Genomic DNA, 19,298 nt, shown 5'->3' with positions numbered 1-19,298 from the left:
GCACAGAATGACTGGACACCCATCATGGCAGGTTTCATATTACTGAACTTTATGTACAAAAGCTGATTTCAAATAAAACATTTAATGAAAAACAACGGTTCATTTAAACAACTGAACTTGTTTTGGTTGGGTTTTTTGTTTGTTTGTTTGGGGTTTGGTTTTGTTTTTACATCTACTGTACCGTTCAAATTCTTTTTAACCAGCTTACATGGCATCTGCAAAGGTACATATAGAAAAGGCATCTTTATAAATAGAAAACAAGGGGATTTTTTCAGCTTTTATTATAAATTGACATGACATACAAAGTTTACTGAACAGAAGTAATTTCATTACTATTTTTGGGGGGATCACCAACTTTTTGTGCAAACAATGCTAGCCTTCTTTTAAGCATTAAGAGCATAACTGCTTAAGAAATGACATAAGCAATAATTCTAGAACTACATCTCCCCTAAAATAATCTATTTTTTTACATATGTGCACAGCTTTAGCAAATTAAAGCCAGAGAGAAATGCATGATGTACTATCCAGAGGCGTAGTTAGAGTTTGCTAAAACTCAAGAGAGCTGGCAAATTCAAGAAGTTTGTAATGAAAGCTGCAGTTTCCCTCTTTCCTATTTTGTACACAAAATCAGTGACTAAGAACTTAATACTGGATGACAAATCACATCCACACCATTAGTTAAATAGTCTCACAGTTAAACACATCTTAAGGACCATCAAAATCAGTATTTACATTTTATAAATTTCTGAAGACACCATTAGAAAGCTTATATACCCCTTCAACAAATAGGGAACTGCATCTCATGGTGATGGAATGAAATAAAAAAACGAAAAAAAAACCAAAAAACCAAACAAACCTGTATTTACAGCAGCATTGTTTCCTTTATAAATAAAGAATATGAAAAATGAAATATTTTAAGGATAATAAAAAATTGAGGTGATGTCACTCAACCACAGTGCTTGCTGGAATAAACCCTTCGGTGCTGATACTGTACCAGTAGTGAAACCACTTTCCATTGGAAAAAATCTGTAAACGTATGCATAAAATGTGTTAACAGCAGTGCAAAACTGCTCAAATATAGTCTAGTCAGCATCTTAGTATCTGTATTGAATACAATACATCACAGAGTACTTACATAAGAAGTGCAACACATTTTCTGGTCCAATTTTACAGTGCATTTTTCCCTCAAGAGTGGCATCTCGAAAGCCAAAGCTAAACCCACGGCCCGGCCTTGCAGTCTGTCCTCAGGCAAGAACTTCCCGGGAAGTTGGCGACGGAATGCCTGCAGAGGGACAGGAGCCTCCGGCCTTAGCATGGCACACCAGGATGTGCAACCCCCAGGCAAGAGGGGTTCCATCAGATCCTCGCTGTAGCTGTGTAAATGTGGCATTAAAAACTAGAAAGGAGCTAATGTTCAAGTTTCAAAATGGTACACTGGGCGATCGATACATCGGAATTATCCACCAAACCCAAACTGCTGGGAACCTCAAAAAAGCCAAGGGGGGACTTCACTGTGTCTGCAACGTGAAAAGCCAAGATCTTTCCAAACAGGCACAAGACAAAGGAAGTGCTAAGTTCGCCGACTTGGAGAATTTTTAGTGTAAAAAAACAAAAAAAAATTAATTGGTAATTTATGGTCGATTGATAAATGATTTCAAATACAAGGATCAAGGTTAAACTGTAAATAGTAAGACGTTATTTTCACAAAAAGCTAACTGGAGAATTTCTAAATCAGAAAAGCAGAAACTGTATCCCAATCCCCTTTCCCTAATGTTTCACAACTTCATGGTAGGAAAAACAGCCAGATACAGATGCAAAAATCTTAATATAAAAACGGTTTTACATATACTTAAATTATGTAAATTCCATAAAGTTCTTAAGACACTAATTACTAAAATTACAAAAAGATTTTCATATTGCTCTTCATGCTCAAACTCTTAGAATATTGTCATTACATCACCAAAACCAATATACATGTAGTACTTGCATAAGTAACTGAATAAAAACCCTGTTTAAACAATATCCTTGTTGAAATCATTTATTTCCATCCAGCAGTGCCTGTTTGGAATCTCTGTACTTCTGTGTGTAATTCTTTCTGGAGCTCATGCACCCTTAGAATGTCACTTCAATGCTTTGTCCGTTGAATGACAGATTTTTTTTGACTTCAGAGCTTCTGTTTCTTGCTCTGTTTCGTGACACCTGAGATGCTTTCCACTTCTGAGATCCTCTCGCGCGCGGTATTTTCACTGTATCCGTTTGTTGTCCCACTCTGTTCCTCGGAAGATTCCTCGTCCGTCGGGGAGGCCGATTCTCCCTTCTCCAGCTTCTGCTGCATCTCTCGGAGCCTGGCCACAGCTTTGTCTATGGACATGATGCTGATGAGGTTAAAGTCATGCATGCTGACCAGGTGGAGCATAAAGTTTCGACACAAGTTCTTCTTGATGATTTTCTGTCCATAGTTTTCCACAAACAGCATACAGGCATGATTCATTTGATTGTCAGCAATAAACCTGGCAAATGAAAAAGCTGTCACTATGCAGGTAGGACATTTTCAAAGACAAGAAGATACTCTATGTGATTTATTACACAACATCTCCAGTGGTTTTTTCTCTTCAAAGCTCAAGGCACAAAAACTTTAAAAGCTTAAACTCTCAAAAGCTTGTTACCAAATTATCCTTTAACGATCCTTTCCTAAACACCTGGGCTAACTGCATTTTAAGTATTTGGTGAACTGCAGTGCAAAGTGATCAACCACATCTGTAATTTATTTGCATCAAAGCTAAGCACAGTAACATACCCGTGCTTCATAACATGAAGATTCCATAATTTCATCACTTCTTTCTCTCCTTCGTTAACGTCAGAAAATTCTTCGATTTGCTGGAGGGAGAAAGGATTGGGAGGAAGGACAGGAGAAGAAACAAACACACCCATCAGAACTGCAGTGAGAGCATACCCAAAATTCAACTTATGCACAGAAATATATATAGAAAACTCAGGCTCTGCAGTTAAAAAAGTTAGAAAAATGTAATCTCATGTAGAGATTTGGGATGATAAATTATATCCTTATCACATACACCCTGCACTGGGTACTCCTGATTCCAGCTTCTCCTCTCTGAAGGAGAAAACCAGCCCCAATGAAAACTTGTTTGAACACATGGGGACTGAACTGGCTTTACAACTGAAGGCATGCTTGAAAAAAAAAACCCACCTTTGATTTCATGAATTTCCCTCTACAGTTGGCTCAGCAAAATATTCTGCTCCTAAAATGCTTCATTTTCAAAACATATGCCTGACTGTCCCCTGAAACAACTGCAGCTCATCTTTCAAAAACCACAACCCACTTAGAACAACAATTCTGTGTAAATGGGATAATTACAGTGATGGTTTTCTCCCGTAGCCACTCCGGGTCCTTTTCATCCTCACTGTCCACTTCCATCTCCTGGGGGCGGAGGGGCAGACACGTGTCACTGTGGAAGTACAGCCGGTTGTGCCCGCTGCTGTAGGTCCTCTGCTGCTCCACCTCCCCATCCTCAGACTCCAGGAATTCTGACATACTTGCTTTCGTACGCTTTGGCCTGGCAGGAGGGAAGGAAGAGATGCAAACACTGAGCAATTGGTTCATACAAATTATTTTAAGCTCTAGCCTGCAAAAATGTTGGGGGGGGAAATTTCCAGCAGTGAAATAAACCCCATTAAAAAACCAACTTCTCCTTTTGGGGAAGAAAAGATTTAGGATAAGGCAGTTAAGAAGAGCTACATCATTATGATTAGACATCTCAACTGAAAAGATGTAGGAAAATCATACCACGTCCCAGTCACATTTTTTAGTCACAATAGTGACAAACTGCACTGTTTATTTGCACCTACACATTTACAGCTCTCCAGGTATCACAAATCTGCTCTCTAGGCCACAGTGCATAAACAGGCCTTGTTTCCCAGCCCCACCTGCAAACCAGGATGTGTGTGATGGGGGTTCTCTTGACCGGCCCGTTGCGGCTGAAGGCGAAGCCGGGCTGGCGATGGATGTCCTGGGGGTTCCCCGCGTAGGAGCCGTCGTAGCACTCGTTGATGGACACGTCTATCCGAGCACCTTTGGGATGATACTGGGACAGAAGGGCAAATATTCTCAGCAGACAGCAGTGACAGCACATCAAGTAACCTTTTAAATTTGGAACACCCTAAATATCACTTATCAAGAACCTGAAAGAGCTCCAGTTTCCTTTTACAGCACCCGAATGATTTTTAACCTCCAGAAACAAATTATACTAAAGCTCCCTTGCTCTGTACTATTTAACTGTTTTATATAAAACCACTCAGAACTAACTATAAAATGAAGGAAAATATCAGCTAACGAGAACCCTAGAAATGAGAACATTTCTAAATTTCCCAAAGCTTCAAGGGACTTCCAACCAAATGCAGATTTCGTTGTTTTCTACATCACAGAAAAGAGCACACTGATGCAAAAGCAGCAGCTGCAGTCAGAGTTCTTCCTCTAGTGATTAGAATTATTTTATATATATAAATAAAAAAAAAAAAGAAAAAGAAAATCAACCCACTTTTTTCCCTCTGTAACACACGTTAATTCGTGTTACACCCAAAGGAAGTGGTTTCTAACCTGCAGGTACAGCACTACCATTTCACAGGTTAGCAGCAGAATCCCTGCCCAGGGGATCTGTGACAGCCTGTACAGTGCTTCCCAGTGCTGAGCTACTACAAAATTACTTACAACATAATTAAAGATAAATCTGCTGTGGCAAAGTTTCAGATGTTTGAGTAAACTATAGAGCTTCCGACAGTTCAAGGTGCACCAGGGGCAGTGCAAGTCGTCTCTGGCCTCAGTCTGCTGCCTCGTGTTGTTGTTATACAGGAACTGAGGGAACAAAGGAACAGGCAGGGCAGGATTAGTTTCATCCATTCCCTTCCCAAACCAAGTGGGAATTGTTTCAGGAGACCTCCACAGCAAGAGGAACGTTTGGGAACACTCCACCCACTCAGTGTACTCAAACAGTGGTATTTGAGGAATTTTTTTCCCCACAGGAAGACCACCTGTCCCCTCCAGATGTCTAACAAGAGATGCCCTTTGTCTTTCAGAACATCAGACGTGCCCCCAGGAAGGTTAGTTTGCTAAAATGCTTCCTGTAAAAAGTAGTATGTGGAATGGCTTTTAGTCTATGAATTTGAGACCCTTAAGGCATCCACTAAAGAGGTAAATGGGAATTTCCACCCAGCTTGAAAAGGAACATTTTAATTCCACACAATACTTAAGATTCTAGTTTTTCCCTCTAATTATTTTCAATACCTGGTAAAATATTCGCAACTTCTGTCGAGGTTCATTTAAAACATCTCTCTCTTTTCTCGTTTGAAGGTCTGTGGGCAAGGATTCTTTCACAGCTGAGAAAAAAGCACATGTAGATACAGATTTCTCTGGTGCAGAGGAACAGCCAGACATTGTTTCTTCCCTGAGTATGGAAGTTCTGAGAAGGGCACTGCTGCTGAAGGAAATGTGCTACTTGAGGGGACTCAACAGGTACAGGTTGCAACACAACTGCACAGAAAGTGTTGGATGCTTATTTTTGCTTTTCCCTGTTGAGAATTCCCTGAAGCAGTTGCACCAGTGAGGCAGGAACCCCTCAGCACACAGGGGCCAAGCAGATGATTATTCAGCAGCAACCCCAAAGTTTGCTTACCTATAGTCTGAGTAGGTTTAACAGAGTTGGGCTTGTTTTCTTGAGGGAGGCTCTCAGAATTTCGTGTTGCAAGAGGCTTGGCTATAGGAGCTGTAGACTTGTCATTTGTGTCTCCTGTCCAACGAAGAGTAAACTGAAGTGTAGGTCCCTGAGAAAATGTTTCAAATGGAGGCAACCTCTGGGGGTGGAAATCAAAAACAAAACAGCAGAATTAGTGTCTTTCCACATACAAAATCAATCAGGAGAAGATATTCACAGAATGGAAGCAGATCTATTTTTTTAAATCCACATAAAGGCTAACAGGATAATAGAGCTTATAACTATATTTTTACTATATAATTTGGTTCATCTCTGCTTTTTTCATAATTATAATAATCATGTTGAAACACAAATACTTTGCAACCTGGAATCTTCATGTTCTTCTCTTCAGTCACAACTGATGCTCTCCCAGGACATGGGAGCATTTCACATGTGTACAGTCACCTGCATTCACTGTATCAGTGAGTTTTGATTCACCTCAGCCCACTATTTCTCTCTGCTCAACACTGTCTCCTACACTGATACACCTCCTTTGCATCACTAAATTTTATCAGCATTCTCCTCAGGTATGTAAGATCACACCTATGAAAGCTCTGGGTTCCTCTTTCTTCCCCTAAAATATTCTGCTTCTGCAGTTTGTTCTGTTTTGCTTTGTCCTCCTTGTTACCATAACAAACATTTAAACTGTTTGCTTTAATAAGACAGAAGTTCACAAGTCATTGAAAGAGAATTATTTCCTGTTCAACTCAATCCATTTTCAGAGGAACAGCCACTGACTGCACTTCCAGCTGAGCTCCACCTTAATGCAGATCATTTGAAGACAGTTCTCTCAGCCACTCAAACAATCCATACCTTCCCATCAAGTATTGTTTCCCACGTTGCTCTTTTCTTGCTAATGGGACACTCTTCCATTTCCTGCATGGCCACTTCATATTCCCCATCCAGAAGTTGCAAACGTCTGTCAGGATAAAGTAGGTGTAAACCAGCTCATTTTTATTGTTTGCCTGTTCAAATGTACTGTTTAACAGTAACTGAGTCTCCATGAACCTAAAGGCAGATTTTCAGGCAAATTTATTTGACAGCTAGGTGTGAATCTTGACAAACGTCACCCACAATAAAGAAAAATGTTAAAGATTATAAAAAAAAAAAAGAAAGTAAGTTTTCATGCATGATTTGGTTCTGCTGCAGATCAGACATTCCCATTTATACAGTGCATGGCTGAGAATGTCCTTGCTTATGTCTCATCACCACAAAACCACCTCATGGTTCATATCATGTTTAGCATATTAAAGTTCTCCAGTGGAATTTGGTAAGAGAAAAGAACAAAACATTGTCAAGACTTCTAAGAATACACAGATTAAAGAAAAAAATTTCTTAAAAAAACAAACTCTTCTCAAAATATACACCTTCCAAAATCGTATTTGAATAAATACCCAATTTTTCCGAATCACTTTTAAGCAGCTTTTTCTTGAAGTTCTATTTTTATTGACAAAGAAACCATGTACCTATCTCTACCTGGGACCTGCATTTGCCATAGATAGAACTCTTATTTTCATATACTGTACACAGTCACTGAACAGGTCTCAGTGTAAAATGTGCATTATGAAACCTGTAATTTTTTTTTTTAAACCACAACAAGCCTAAGCTCTTATTGTAAATATCAACTAAAATGCAGCCAAAGACTACTGTAATTAAAAAACATGTTAAGTTTATTATTAAACAAATTTCCAATGATTAACAGAAACAATATTTATTTTGAATAACATTACCTGTTTTTATCAAACACAGTCATTTGTGCTACAAATGTCTTTTCCCCATCTTCACGGTTTGAAGAGTTCCTTTTTCTTCGGGCTGGGAGCTCCTCATTGACATCTGCACACAAGAAATATGGGATTCAACCATTGTATAAGCCCAGATTTAAAAGATCAAACAGTCTCTATGCAACTGCAAACTATAACTGGCTGTTCATTGGGTCAGGTGTGTCATACAACAGAAAAGGACAATGCAATGGAAAGTGCACTTAGCTTAAAAGTAATCATATTTTAGGTATGTTCTCATGTATTTATAGTTTCATCACATTATTCTGTCAGCATAAAGAATTTGGGATTTCATCTTCCTCCTCTTGTGGCTATAAAATAGTGAGAAATAAAGTTTTTCATTCTACATGCACTCTCTCCAAGGCTGTAACATTTGTGATGTAACATGTCTTAATAAGATTAAGAAAACAGCTTTTAAAAATTTGTTACTTAGATATTTTATCTACTGGCTTTTTTTTTGCTGAGAGACACTGATAGAAGCTACAGCTGGTTTAGCAGTGACCAGGGTTGGTGGAGGATTAATGATCCTCCCAGTGACCACAGGGCCCTCTTGCAACATTCACCTTCACCATCACATTAGAACAAGTGGTGTTAAATCTACGCAAAAATAGAAGCACAGTTTCCAGTTCCCAGCTGAATTCCAACCCCATCCCAAAAGAGACTGCAAACAAAGGCAAGCCCAATCAGTCACTGAGCTACTGCTGGCCCTTGTCAGTGTGCCCTACACTGCAGACATGTGCTGCAGACAGACCCTCAAAGGCAGATTCGAAGGCTGAAGTTACCGATGTTCTCGTTCGTCTCCCCGTTGAGGAGCCCGTTGAACTCTCTCCTGCCCGGGCGAGTGACTCGGAATAACAGCGAGTAGGACTTCACCATGTGGCTGTTGCTTGGCTCAAACTCATTGCTGGAAACTGCCAGGGAGGGGAAGTTGCCTGGTTTGATTTGGCTGAGGTCTGGGTTTAAAGGCACCTGCTTTTTACCTGTAGGAACCTGTCTTATGGGACAACTGACATCCTGCAGCAAAACAAGAAACAGAGCAATTGGGTCTTTGGACTGTAAAGACATCAAGTGTTAAAATTTGTATCATTTGTGAATTGTACTTGTTCTGCCAACTTTTTGAAAATAAGCCTTGTAACAGATACAAATCAAAAAAATCTGGCATGATCCCAGGTTGTAAATGCAAAACCAGATATTGGTTAAGTGTAAATAAAACTGGCATTCTACAAGCCCTTCTGGCAGCAGCCATCTTTCTCTAAGTGATTAAATTAACACTAACATGAGGCACTTAGAAAGATTGTAGAACAGCCATTAATACTAATTTAATTCTGTTTACTTAAAGAAATTAAATGTTTTGGTTATATATATACATTTCAAGGGCTTCCTGTCTACTCCTTGCAATATTACAAAGTGCACTTTGTGCTATCTGTGAGATAAAGAACCACTTACCTAGGATTTATTATATTCAGTACCTCCCAAACAGATCACTGAACATTGTGTAGTATTGGGAAAACAAGGCAAGATGGCCTAAATATGAAACTTGCAGCAAAACATTTGGGAAAACCATCAGCACCTCCTGATTTCACCATATTTATCCACACTGTAGCAATTAACAAAATTGGCTAGAAACAATATTAACTCTTAAAAACATGTCAAAACAGCTTAAGAGTCTTGGGGAAAATACACATAGTTCTGTCTGCAAATCTTTCCTTTCTGGTTAAAAATCACAGCATTCATTACTGAGCCTCCCATATTCCCAGAGCTGTGAAGATGATTTGCCAACTGGTGTGAAACAAACACAGATAAAACTGCAAGCAAATTCAAAGATGCTTTAAAAACAAAATAGAAAATTGTTTATGACTCACAGCAGATAAAATCTGCAATAATCAAAGTGATCAGAGTAAAAAGCACAGGTACAGAAAAGGCAAAAATCCAACAGAAAACAACTTGAATAGATCAGTTATTGAATTTAAAGACTAATTTCAACAGAGGCATCACTGTATGGTGATGTTAATCAGATAGTCCAGAAGCAGGTAAACATTTTGCTTTAACACATATTAATAGTTTGTCAAATGATTTTTACCTTTCGTTTCTTGTGGCAAACTTTCACCAGCAGAACTTCCAGGGTCACAGAATTTTGTTCATTCTCTGAGTTTTGTGATGGCTTATCTGAACAGAAAAACATCTTAAGTTCTGAACAAGTGAAGGTCCATTCAGTGCCATAAATCCATCTGTGATTACTTTTTAACCACAAGCACCTCCAGACACAAAGACCACCAGCCAAATTCTAAGTTTCAATTCTCCCCAAACCTACTGCAAATTCCCACCTAACATCTCCTACCTCTTCACATCCTAGAGATTAAAAACCATAATTGATCTCTAATGTTTAAAAGGACAAGTTCACTACCTTGTTATGACAGAGGAAAAGGTTATGGGTAGATTTAAGGACAGTCAGAACACACTAATTACAAGAGTCAAGTTATTTTCTCCATTTTTTTTCTTTACACCTTGCACACCTAGAATTGGGTTTGCATCAAAACTTAAGATCCAGAAGCTATCAGATAAGAAAACAAAACAAAATTGAAAAAAGACAACTTAAACATTATGCAAGTTTAAATATATGCACAATATGCTAAAGGACTCTGGAAAGAACCTGAAAAAAGTCTTGGAAAATAAGACTTGGCTTCAGATAAATCTCCTAGAGCCTGGAATCTCCAAAGCAGCTGCTGCCAGCAGTGTGATCAGCAATGCCAAACCAAAAGTTAAAAATAACATTTTATTTTAATGGACAAACAGCTCATTTTTTTTTTCAGGAGAGTAAAAAGGCAGTGAATTTATCCAAGGCTATCCAGCCCAGAGCACATCACTTGTGCTTTCCTCAGAGGAACTCTGTGTAGACCAATACTCCAATTTCGAGAGATAAATCCTTATGTGCTCAAAAGACACCATGGAAAAACTGAAAGTCACTAAAATATGATTTCCATGGCTTGTCTAATGGCTGACACAGCCTTTGCCTCATTTCTAGACTCAACGTGATAAAATTTATTCTTACGCTTCTGTTTGAAATCAGAAACCACTGAATCTTCAAATTATTGGAAGGCTGTGGGGTTTTTTTAAAGCTACTTCAAACACCAAAGACACACTCCCAGAAAATCACTTTCTTCAGGAACTCCTCGAGGTCTATTTTGGTTTGAACTGATGATGATTTGAAGTATTTCTCAAAATCACTGTTTTGACTAACACTCGAGGCTGCTTAACATCACAATTACACCACAACATTTTTACAGCACTACTGATTTGTAACTAATGGGACAGGCTGAGCTTAAATAAGTTAAAATCAGCATCCAAACAGCAGAGATTAAAAACACCCAAATATTTCCCTCACAGATCTCTGCTGACTTCAGAGGTGTTACACAAATTAACAGTGTAATGAAAGAAGTGGCAAACATACCATTTTTATGGAAGAACCCGGTAAATGTAAGTTGCAAATGAGCAGACAAGCTAAACAGAAAAAAAAAAAGGAAATGTTAGAAGAACAAATGTTTTCTTCTCCCAGCAGCCACTTCACTCCATGCTCTGATGGTCAGGACAGGCCTGCACAGCAGGAGTCAGTCCATCCTTCTAACTTGGAACTGCCTGGGCACAGCAGCTGCAGCTGGTGCAGAGTGGTACCAGTCTCTCTTTTCAGATTCTCTCTGTGCACCCCATGACTTGATACATTAAAAAGAAAAGTTTAAACACCACAGCAGAAGGACATTGCCTGGAGACAGATCTTGCCTTCTCAGGCAGGCAAACCCATTTGCCAGACATTCATCAGCAACAGAGATCAGTTTTGGTGGAAATTTTCCAGAACTTCCCCCTGAACCATGGACTTGGTGTAGATTTTTTTTTTTTAAACCAAGTATTTTAAGTTTGGTAATGAGATTCTTTACAGGGGGAACATATAGCCTTAGAAGGAAACACTGCCAGTCACATCAAGTCCTTATCATCCATAATATATGTGATTAAAATAATAATACAACAACATAAACCCCAAAGAGTAAAACTTCATGGTATTTTCCCAAATCTGCCTCCTTTCTTACCTTTAATTCCAACACACACAGATTAGTTACTGACACAACTGGCAGTGTTGGAAGCAAAGTTAAGGTAAATAAGATAAATTAAGGTAAATACCTATTTGAGGTTTCTATAAACATTTTAAGAGATGCCACAACAAATGCAGAAAGTTTATCCCGACACTGCTTTTCTCCAAGTTAAGTGACCAGGATACATACACACATTTTAGGATCCTGGAAGCAACACTTCAAGCTGTAAGTACTTTGCTTCTAACAATGACTCTCACTTTCACCTTATTAATCAAAAATATTTTTGATTTAGCACACACATGTGCTCATTTGTACCCCCCCCCACAAATATAAGGCAGGACTGTACCTGTGAGATTCTTGTTCTCCCTTCATTTTCTCTACTTTTGATAACATGTCATCTACTTTGAATGTTTTCCTGTGAAGAAAGAGCAGAAAGAATGGTTTTACACAGCCACTATACCCCTAACATACAACAACAAAATTTATGCAGCCTGAACCTTGACTTGTTTTTCATCTAAAACTGTCTATATACATAATTTTAGCCTTCTCTTCAGAAAGCACTCTTTATATCTTATATCACACCCATGTTGTAGGGACACAACTGCTTCTCAAGCAGCAGCAAAAGAATGCAAGGAATTAAAACCAGACCTTTCAGCAATAATCCCACTGCTCATAAGAAGTTTCATTTAACAGCACCATATTGAAACCCTGCAATGAACATGCAGGGTTCATTTCACGTTTCATTTTCATTTCAGCTTTGTCAAAGAAAGTTCCTGCTTTAGTGACACTTGCACCTACTAGGAATGGATGTGTCAGCTCTTCAGCCATTTATATTTTAGTCATGATCACAATAATGAAAAACACTTAAAAGCTTATAGGACATAAGAGTTAAAAACCTAAATAAAAAACCAAACCCTTATTTCTCCACACATTTCTATTACATGGAAAAGAGCAATGAATTCTGAGGCTACTTTTAGAGCACTCACAGGAAATGTGGGACAACGACAACAGTGTCACAGATAATAATCCCTTCAAATCATTCCTCTCTGGAATTCTGACATCAGGCTGTTCATGCTCATATGTTCAGCCTGTCCTGCCATACATATAATTTAATGGTCATTGCTAAATGAAGCTCACTCATGAACAGAAGTTATTCAACACTCTACAGAACAGTCTTTCCATTTTTCTTTAAAGGAAAGTTAAAGCTTGGACAGAGGTGTCCACAAAACTGGCCTAGAGAGAAGTGACAACTCAAGTGTGAGGGCACCTTATACCTTAGCAAAATGGAATAAGAACATCAGTTGGGGCCAAACACTGGATTACTTGTGGAGGGAAGAACAAGGAGGAGCTCTGGGGAGTGGGAAGCATTTGTCTCCAGAAATACCCTGCCTGGCTGACCCCTGATGTCACACAGTGCCCACAGTCAGCGCGGAACGCTCGGGAGTGACTGAGCTACAAATCACGGGGTGACTCAACAGTGACACTGGACGACAAACCCTGCACAAGCACAGGGCTGCAAAGAAATTATTATTGTAGAGCAAACAATCACTGATTCAAAGCTCTGCTCAGCACAAGACTCACACATATGACAGACTCGAGAACTGACTCACCTACACTAAAATGTGGGATTATTGCAATGAACGTTGCAGTGCTCAGCTTTAAAGCAAGGGATGTTAAGAACAGAGCAGGTTGTTAAAAATTTCAGATTCTAAGGTCAAAAAGCCTCTGTGTGCACTTTGCTCCAGCTCATGAAAATCAGCCAGAACAGAAGCAGGGCACTGATCTTCAGAGGGCTTCCTTCAGACTGAAGAACTGCTTAAAACAGCTTCAGAGCAAAGTTATGTCATGATTGGAATATGAGCCAGAAACCAGCTAAGAGACAAACATGATTCAGGGATGGGGAAAAGGTAATAATCTTTCATAAAACATACTAATATCTGACACAACTGGCATTTAATATGTGAGCATTACTGATCCAAAAAAACCCCAGTGGTGCGACCTTTGCTAAATCCAGGCTCAGATTAGTCAAAACAACAGAGTCCTCCAAAAAAACACAATCTTTCAGAGAAACTAAAAATAGCAAACAAGAAACTCATTACATCAAAATTGTTGCCTTTGAAGTTAACTTGTAAGAGTAGAAATTCCTCTAAACTGGATTACTATTTCTGTTACCACATTCCCATGCAAAACAGACAAAATTAAGTGATTGTAACACCCATCCCTAACACCTGGGATTTTCAGGACAGTGTTTCCTGGTGTAACAAGTACATGCATCTTGTGCATTCCTTTCTCCACCCACTCCTATTCCAGTCAAGAAAAGTAATAATTAGCAAAGCATTAGAAGTCCCATCAGAGCATGCCAGTACTCTGATAATAAATAAAAGAATTATTCCTTTATCCAAATACTGTATGGGAAGCAATTTGATTTAGTAACTTCTTTCCAACACCATCATTTGGTCTGATAATACAATAACACCTAAAGACAGACTCGGGCAAAAAGCCCATTTTCAACTTCCATCAAGTACCCCCTGACCAAAGCCCATCACCTCTCTAATAATAGCCAGCAATTTCAATCCCTTTTTATCTCGAGTTGACACATTAACTATCCCCTATCACCATTCTTCTATACTCTAAGCATTCTAGTCTTTATAAAAACTTTCTCAGTATTAAACATATGGACCAATACCAAGAGATAATTTCATGGTAAAAATGCAGTTTTACTTCCCTAAGTGTTATATTTGCCTGGCATTTTTCTCAGACTACCAGGCAGCAGGAGGTAAAAAATATGGAGCTATAATTACTATTGTTTTATAAAGTTTGGATATTAGTTCTCTGTATTTTACTTATGATACTGTTTACTGAAATGGTAACCAAAACAATTAACAGCAACTTAAAAACTGCAAAATTCAGGAGGAATAAAATTCTAGGGGAATAAATAAATAAACATACATGTATAGTCCACACAAGCAGGTAACAATCATGCAGTTCCAAGAGACTTCTTCACAAACAGAACTCCACTAACACTCCTGTGTACTGAAGCCAGGACCACAGATTTTTCTCAACAGAAGCCTCAGGATGATCTTTCTTCTACTTTAGCTCAGATATTTTTCCTCTTTTAAAGCCCCTTTTTCACTAAATCAACAAGATCATGTACCTTAACTACTTCTGCTGACTGAAGAACAGTGATTAAGGCCTTGCAGGTATCTGAAGTGTTTACCAGCACAGATCAGCAAACAAGGACCCTGCTGATCCCCCCTGGGGAAGTTCAGTGGAGACTCTTGTGCCACCAGAGCAGAAGAGTCCAACCCACCTTTCAGCTACAGCTGCTGTGGTTTGAACTGGGCTGAAGGAGAAGGAGCAGGGACTGAGCATGGAAAGGTCAGAGGGGGAACCCAAGGGAGAAGAACACACTTCCCAATTATTTTCTGGTTTTCCCCCCTGAACTCTGCTAGTTCACTTCTGTTGCATTACTGTGGTTTTATAAAGAAAACCCACTGAAATGTTTTACTTAATCTTCCTAGACCTAATAGGCAGGATGATTTCAGTAAATCAGCAGAACTATTGAGTGAAACAGCTATTGATGTGTTTGTTACCAGAACACCACCCAACTAAAATCAGTTCTAAACCAAAGTGTTACAGGATCTAGTAAAAATCAGCACTTTTCAAAGAGAAACTAAGCATTGCTTGGGCAGCTCAATCTGCACTAGAATTTGGAACAGTGGATAACACAATATAAGCAAAGAACTATTTCTTGTTTCCCAGCAAGTAAAAACACCCAATAGAACAGTTTCAGGTAAAAACATACACATTTCAGTCAACTATAAGTTAATTTAAGTTATAAGCAAGAACCTCCTGTTGCACAATTCTAGTTAAAAAACCAAACAACAAAACCCCAACACAACCTGAAAATAATTTCTTAAAATTTGACTCTGACTTACTTTAAAATAAGCAAAAAACTCATTTAGGTAACTTTTGTAAGAAAAAGTAAACAGTAACTTCAAATTTTAATAAATAAATAAAAAATAAATAAATCTGATCATTACCTGTCCTAAGCACCTGAAGTTGTAGGTTATGGATTCAGTTTTAAGAAAAAGTTATATTGTAGCATTAAAACTCACGGCAAGAACATGAAACAATATCCAAGAAATCCAAGAATGCCATATATAGCTTCTTTATTTAATAAAAATATGCAAGTTCTATTGATCAACAGATCACACAAGTATTACCTTCCTTGGATAGAAATACCAAGTTTAAATTAGAATTGTCTGCACAGTAATCACATTCTGTTGCATATTTGTTATTTCAGTCCCACAGCAACTGTTTCCAAGCGCTAAGAACTTTAGTGCTAAAATATTTCAAAGGAAGTGTTCAGGTTACCCAAAAACTCCCAAGTGTAACAAAGGATTTTCAGTGAAGGGGAAGTAACAGAGACTCTGCTAATAAATAATGTCCACTGCACTTGTCCCTCTGCAGTGTTTCCATGTTTCCAAGTCCACTGGCAGGCAGCTGTAACCCCCCACGTGACAGGAGTGACTGTTCTGCAATAGCAAAACCAAAGCCCATCTCTCAGGTGTGTCCAGCTCAAAGCTCAAACCTTCTCAGAGTGTTCGCTGGAGTTTTTGTGAAATGCTATAAAGAGACCTCTTTATTTTGTCAGCTTTTAAAATAAGAACAGAAATAATTACTGCATTCTTTCAGGGCTAATTAAGAAAGCAAATAGTTTTGTATTTGGGATTTGTTCTTTTAAAACAAGTGGTCAGGGTACAGTTTAAAAGAAAATGTTTCACACGATTATGACTAAGCACCACTGATTACAAGAGCTCAGATGTTATACAGCTTTGTTTGGTTTCTAAAGTTCTCCCCCAAACCAGAAAACAAATATGGGAGAATTAGTCAGGATTCTGCAGATAGCTCTCCACATCTGAGTACTCCCAGTATCAACACAAGTCACAAGCATAAAGCTACACACCCCCTTCACATGGCAGAAAATCTCTTAGGTCTCAGAAATCAACTGTACACTGATGTAGCATTTCTTAAGCTCTTCAAAGGGAAAAGTTTTGCACACCACGTGAAAAGAGCAGGTCACACACTGCTATTTTTTGGACCTCTGCTACTCGGTGAACATTTTAGGATTACTTTTCAAAAACAGTTTTACCTTTTGATATTTGTTCGGGAGTTTCTGTGGGACATGTAAGTGAGAGTTCTGTGCAAAAATATTGGCTGCAGGGGGAAAAGAAAAGAAAAAGAAAAAGGTTAGGCTTTAATTGAAATTTCCTACAAGCCCAAAGTAAAGGAGTGATAAAACCGATTACTCACTGCTATGAGATTCCGGGTACGGAGAAATCTGTATATCTGTGTTGGTTCTAAGAAAGAGGAACAGGTGTTATCCAACATAAAAATATCCTTGTAATGATAAAAAGTATCTAACTTAGCATGGTGATTATTTGGAAACAATTACCACAAAAAGGCATCCCAGAGTCCAAGTAACTACAAGTTAACACGTCAAAGGTTACTTCACCTGCTCTACAACACCAAGCACTTCTCCTTTAAGCTGCCATAAATCAGGGTCACAACTCAACCCTGACTGTTCCTGCTCCCACAAACATGTTTCTTACAGGCTTTATATCATGAGAAGGCAGGAAAAATACCTCTGCATGTCACAGCCTATTGTCAAATAGGTAAGTTTCCTTCATGAGGTTAATGAACACATCTGATCCCACACCAAAACAGCACAATAAATTGACACGGTCGGACAATGTGGTCTCTGTTTTATCCTTCTGGGAAGTCCCAAGGTCACTTGCAGCAGGTACTGAGACAAGAACAGGGACTGACAGTTGCCTGTGATCCAGTAGGGATCATTCTAAGCCGGGAAATTCATGTTGATTCTGGTAAAGCAACTCGAAGTGCAAACAGAGGGAGGATAATAGAGCTGTACCCAACATCGACATGAAAGCACAGCAGCACCTCAAAGAGGTGTAAGAACCAAAGCTCAAAGGATCAAGACTTGCCTACAGGCAAGAGGACCCTCAGATTAGTTGCAACCGATTCAGTTAAATCAAGACAAAAAAGGTTTTGTCTGGATCAGGTTGTACCTAACAAGAATTCCAAACTAAACTGAAATACACTCTATTTATGCTGAAATAAAAGCCAGCCTCATTAAGGAGCCTCAGCAAGAAACTTAGAAATGACTTGATAAAACACATCACGTGGAGAGAGAAGAGAGAATGAAGAACGTCTTGATGCCCATGCTGAGACTGCTAACACTGCCTCCATTTCCCACAGAAAGAAAACAAACTGTTTCTTTTTTAAGAAATATAAAATTTTATTTTCATATGACTGCAAAAAAACGTTTATTTCTAATAGCTGGAAACTCTACTGCACGGAATTCTGCAATTAGAAGTGGAAAAGGACAGCTTTTTATACCCTTTACCTCTTTTTAAAGATATGATTCCACCTGATTTCTCCAGTTATGAATATAAGACCCCACAGAATCCGTTATTAGAGAGATGTACTATTGCTAGACAAGAAAATCTTAAAACTATCACGTCCTTTTAGAAGCCTGATGAAAACCAGTAAAATTCTGCTAAATTCAAGTTATCATAATAAATCCATGTTTTTCAAATCAAGATAAAAGACAGAAAGGAAAGAAATTAAGAAACATGCACTTTGCTACCAAGTGAAAACACAGAGTAGTCACAACTTCTAAAGAAACATCCCAGGATTTTAGTCTCAAAAAGCCCATGACATAACTATAATTTAGAAAGGTATGAAAACAACATATTATATTGACAAGGATGCAATTTAATTTAAAGGCAATGCACTGCTGCTTCAACTTTAGTTTTCTCGAGCAGAAAAATTCTGAAACACACTTTTCAACCTGCAGAGAGACATATGTTTCACAAGTCCACATTACCCAGCAAAAGCTTAAAATAAACCTTTATCTTTTTCTAGCATATGACCTTGAAAAGGGACAAAATCAGCCAGGAGAAATGCGATTCAATACTCCACGTGTTGGGATTTTTTTAATCCGGTGTTTACTTATTGCAGTTTTCCCATGATAGTCCCACTGCAGGGTTAATATTTTGTGGCACATCCCCACTTTTCTCCTGGTCCCACCTGCCCCGCTCTGAGCTTCCCTTTTCTGATGCACCGAGCCACGGGCAGGAGGATTTGTTTCCACCGTAGGCACTGACACCGAGCAAACCCCTCGCAATTCGTTTGCCACTTGACCCATTTGCAGCACAGTATTAACTGAACACAGAGCGCTGTTAACACGACTGAGGCTCAAACAACCCTACATTATTCGAGACAACACCAAAAACTCCAGCTTTCTCCAACACTGTCACCGTCTCCAGCGACAGAGAGCAGTGACAGCACCAATCCCAAACCAGGACCAAGTTTCTTAAGCAGGGCATTAAAAACTCCCTTCAAATCCCGAAAATCTCTCAGTACAAGGTAAGTTCACTGTTCCACCGCGCTTTTGAACCAGATTTCCATCAACAACTTTCTGGTGCATTCAGGGGGGTTTTCCTCCTCTCCGGAGCTGCCACAGGGGGATGCCTGGGTCGCAAAGGTCAACTTCCACTACGAAACCTCAACTAAGGGACAATTATTGCCAGACAAAGAAAAACTCAAGTACAGTGAAGTCTGAACCGCATCCTGCCCCTCAAAGG

At 38.9% G+C, this 19,298-nt stretch overlaps 1 protein-coding gene across 1 annotated transcript; it reads right to left on the bottom strand.

Annotated features, from left to right (window-relative positions):
* Window positions 1-264: 264 nt before the first annotated feature.
* Window positions 265-17,040, bottom strand: SUZ12 (SUZ12 polycomb repressive complex 2 subunit). The gene is made up of 15 exons (XM_008926350.2): window positions 16,942-17,040; window positions 16,781-16,845; window positions 11,972-12,040; window positions 10,992-11,041; window positions 9,624-9,709; window positions 8,326-8,557; window positions 7,496-7,598; window positions 6,579-6,684; window positions 5,688-5,865; window positions 5,300-5,391; window positions 4,727-4,870; window positions 3,946-4,103; window positions 3,377-3,575; window positions 2,798-2,877; window positions 265-2,510 (listed from the first exon to the last, which is right to left on the bottom strand). Exons 1-15 carry the CDS (start codon window positions 17,017-17,019, stop codon window positions 2,165-2,167), a joined length of 1,986 nt encoding a protein of 661 aa, XP_008924598.1. The 5' UTR covers window positions 17,020-17,040; the 3' UTR covers window positions 265-2,164.
* Between the last annotated feature and the right edge of the window lie 2,258 nt (window positions 17,041-19,298).

Source organism: Manacus vitellinus, unplaced genomic scaffold (genome assembly GCF_001715985.3).
Source record: "Manacus vitellinus isolate BGI_N305 unplaced genomic scaffold, ASM171598v3 scaffold_24_pilon, whole genome shotgun sequence".
Lineage (NCBI taxonomy): Eukaryota > Metazoa > Chordata > Aves > Passeriformes > Pipridae > Manacus > Manacus vitellinus.
Note: the sequence above shows the minus strand (reverse complement) of the source record. Positions and strands in the feature narration are given on the sequence as shown.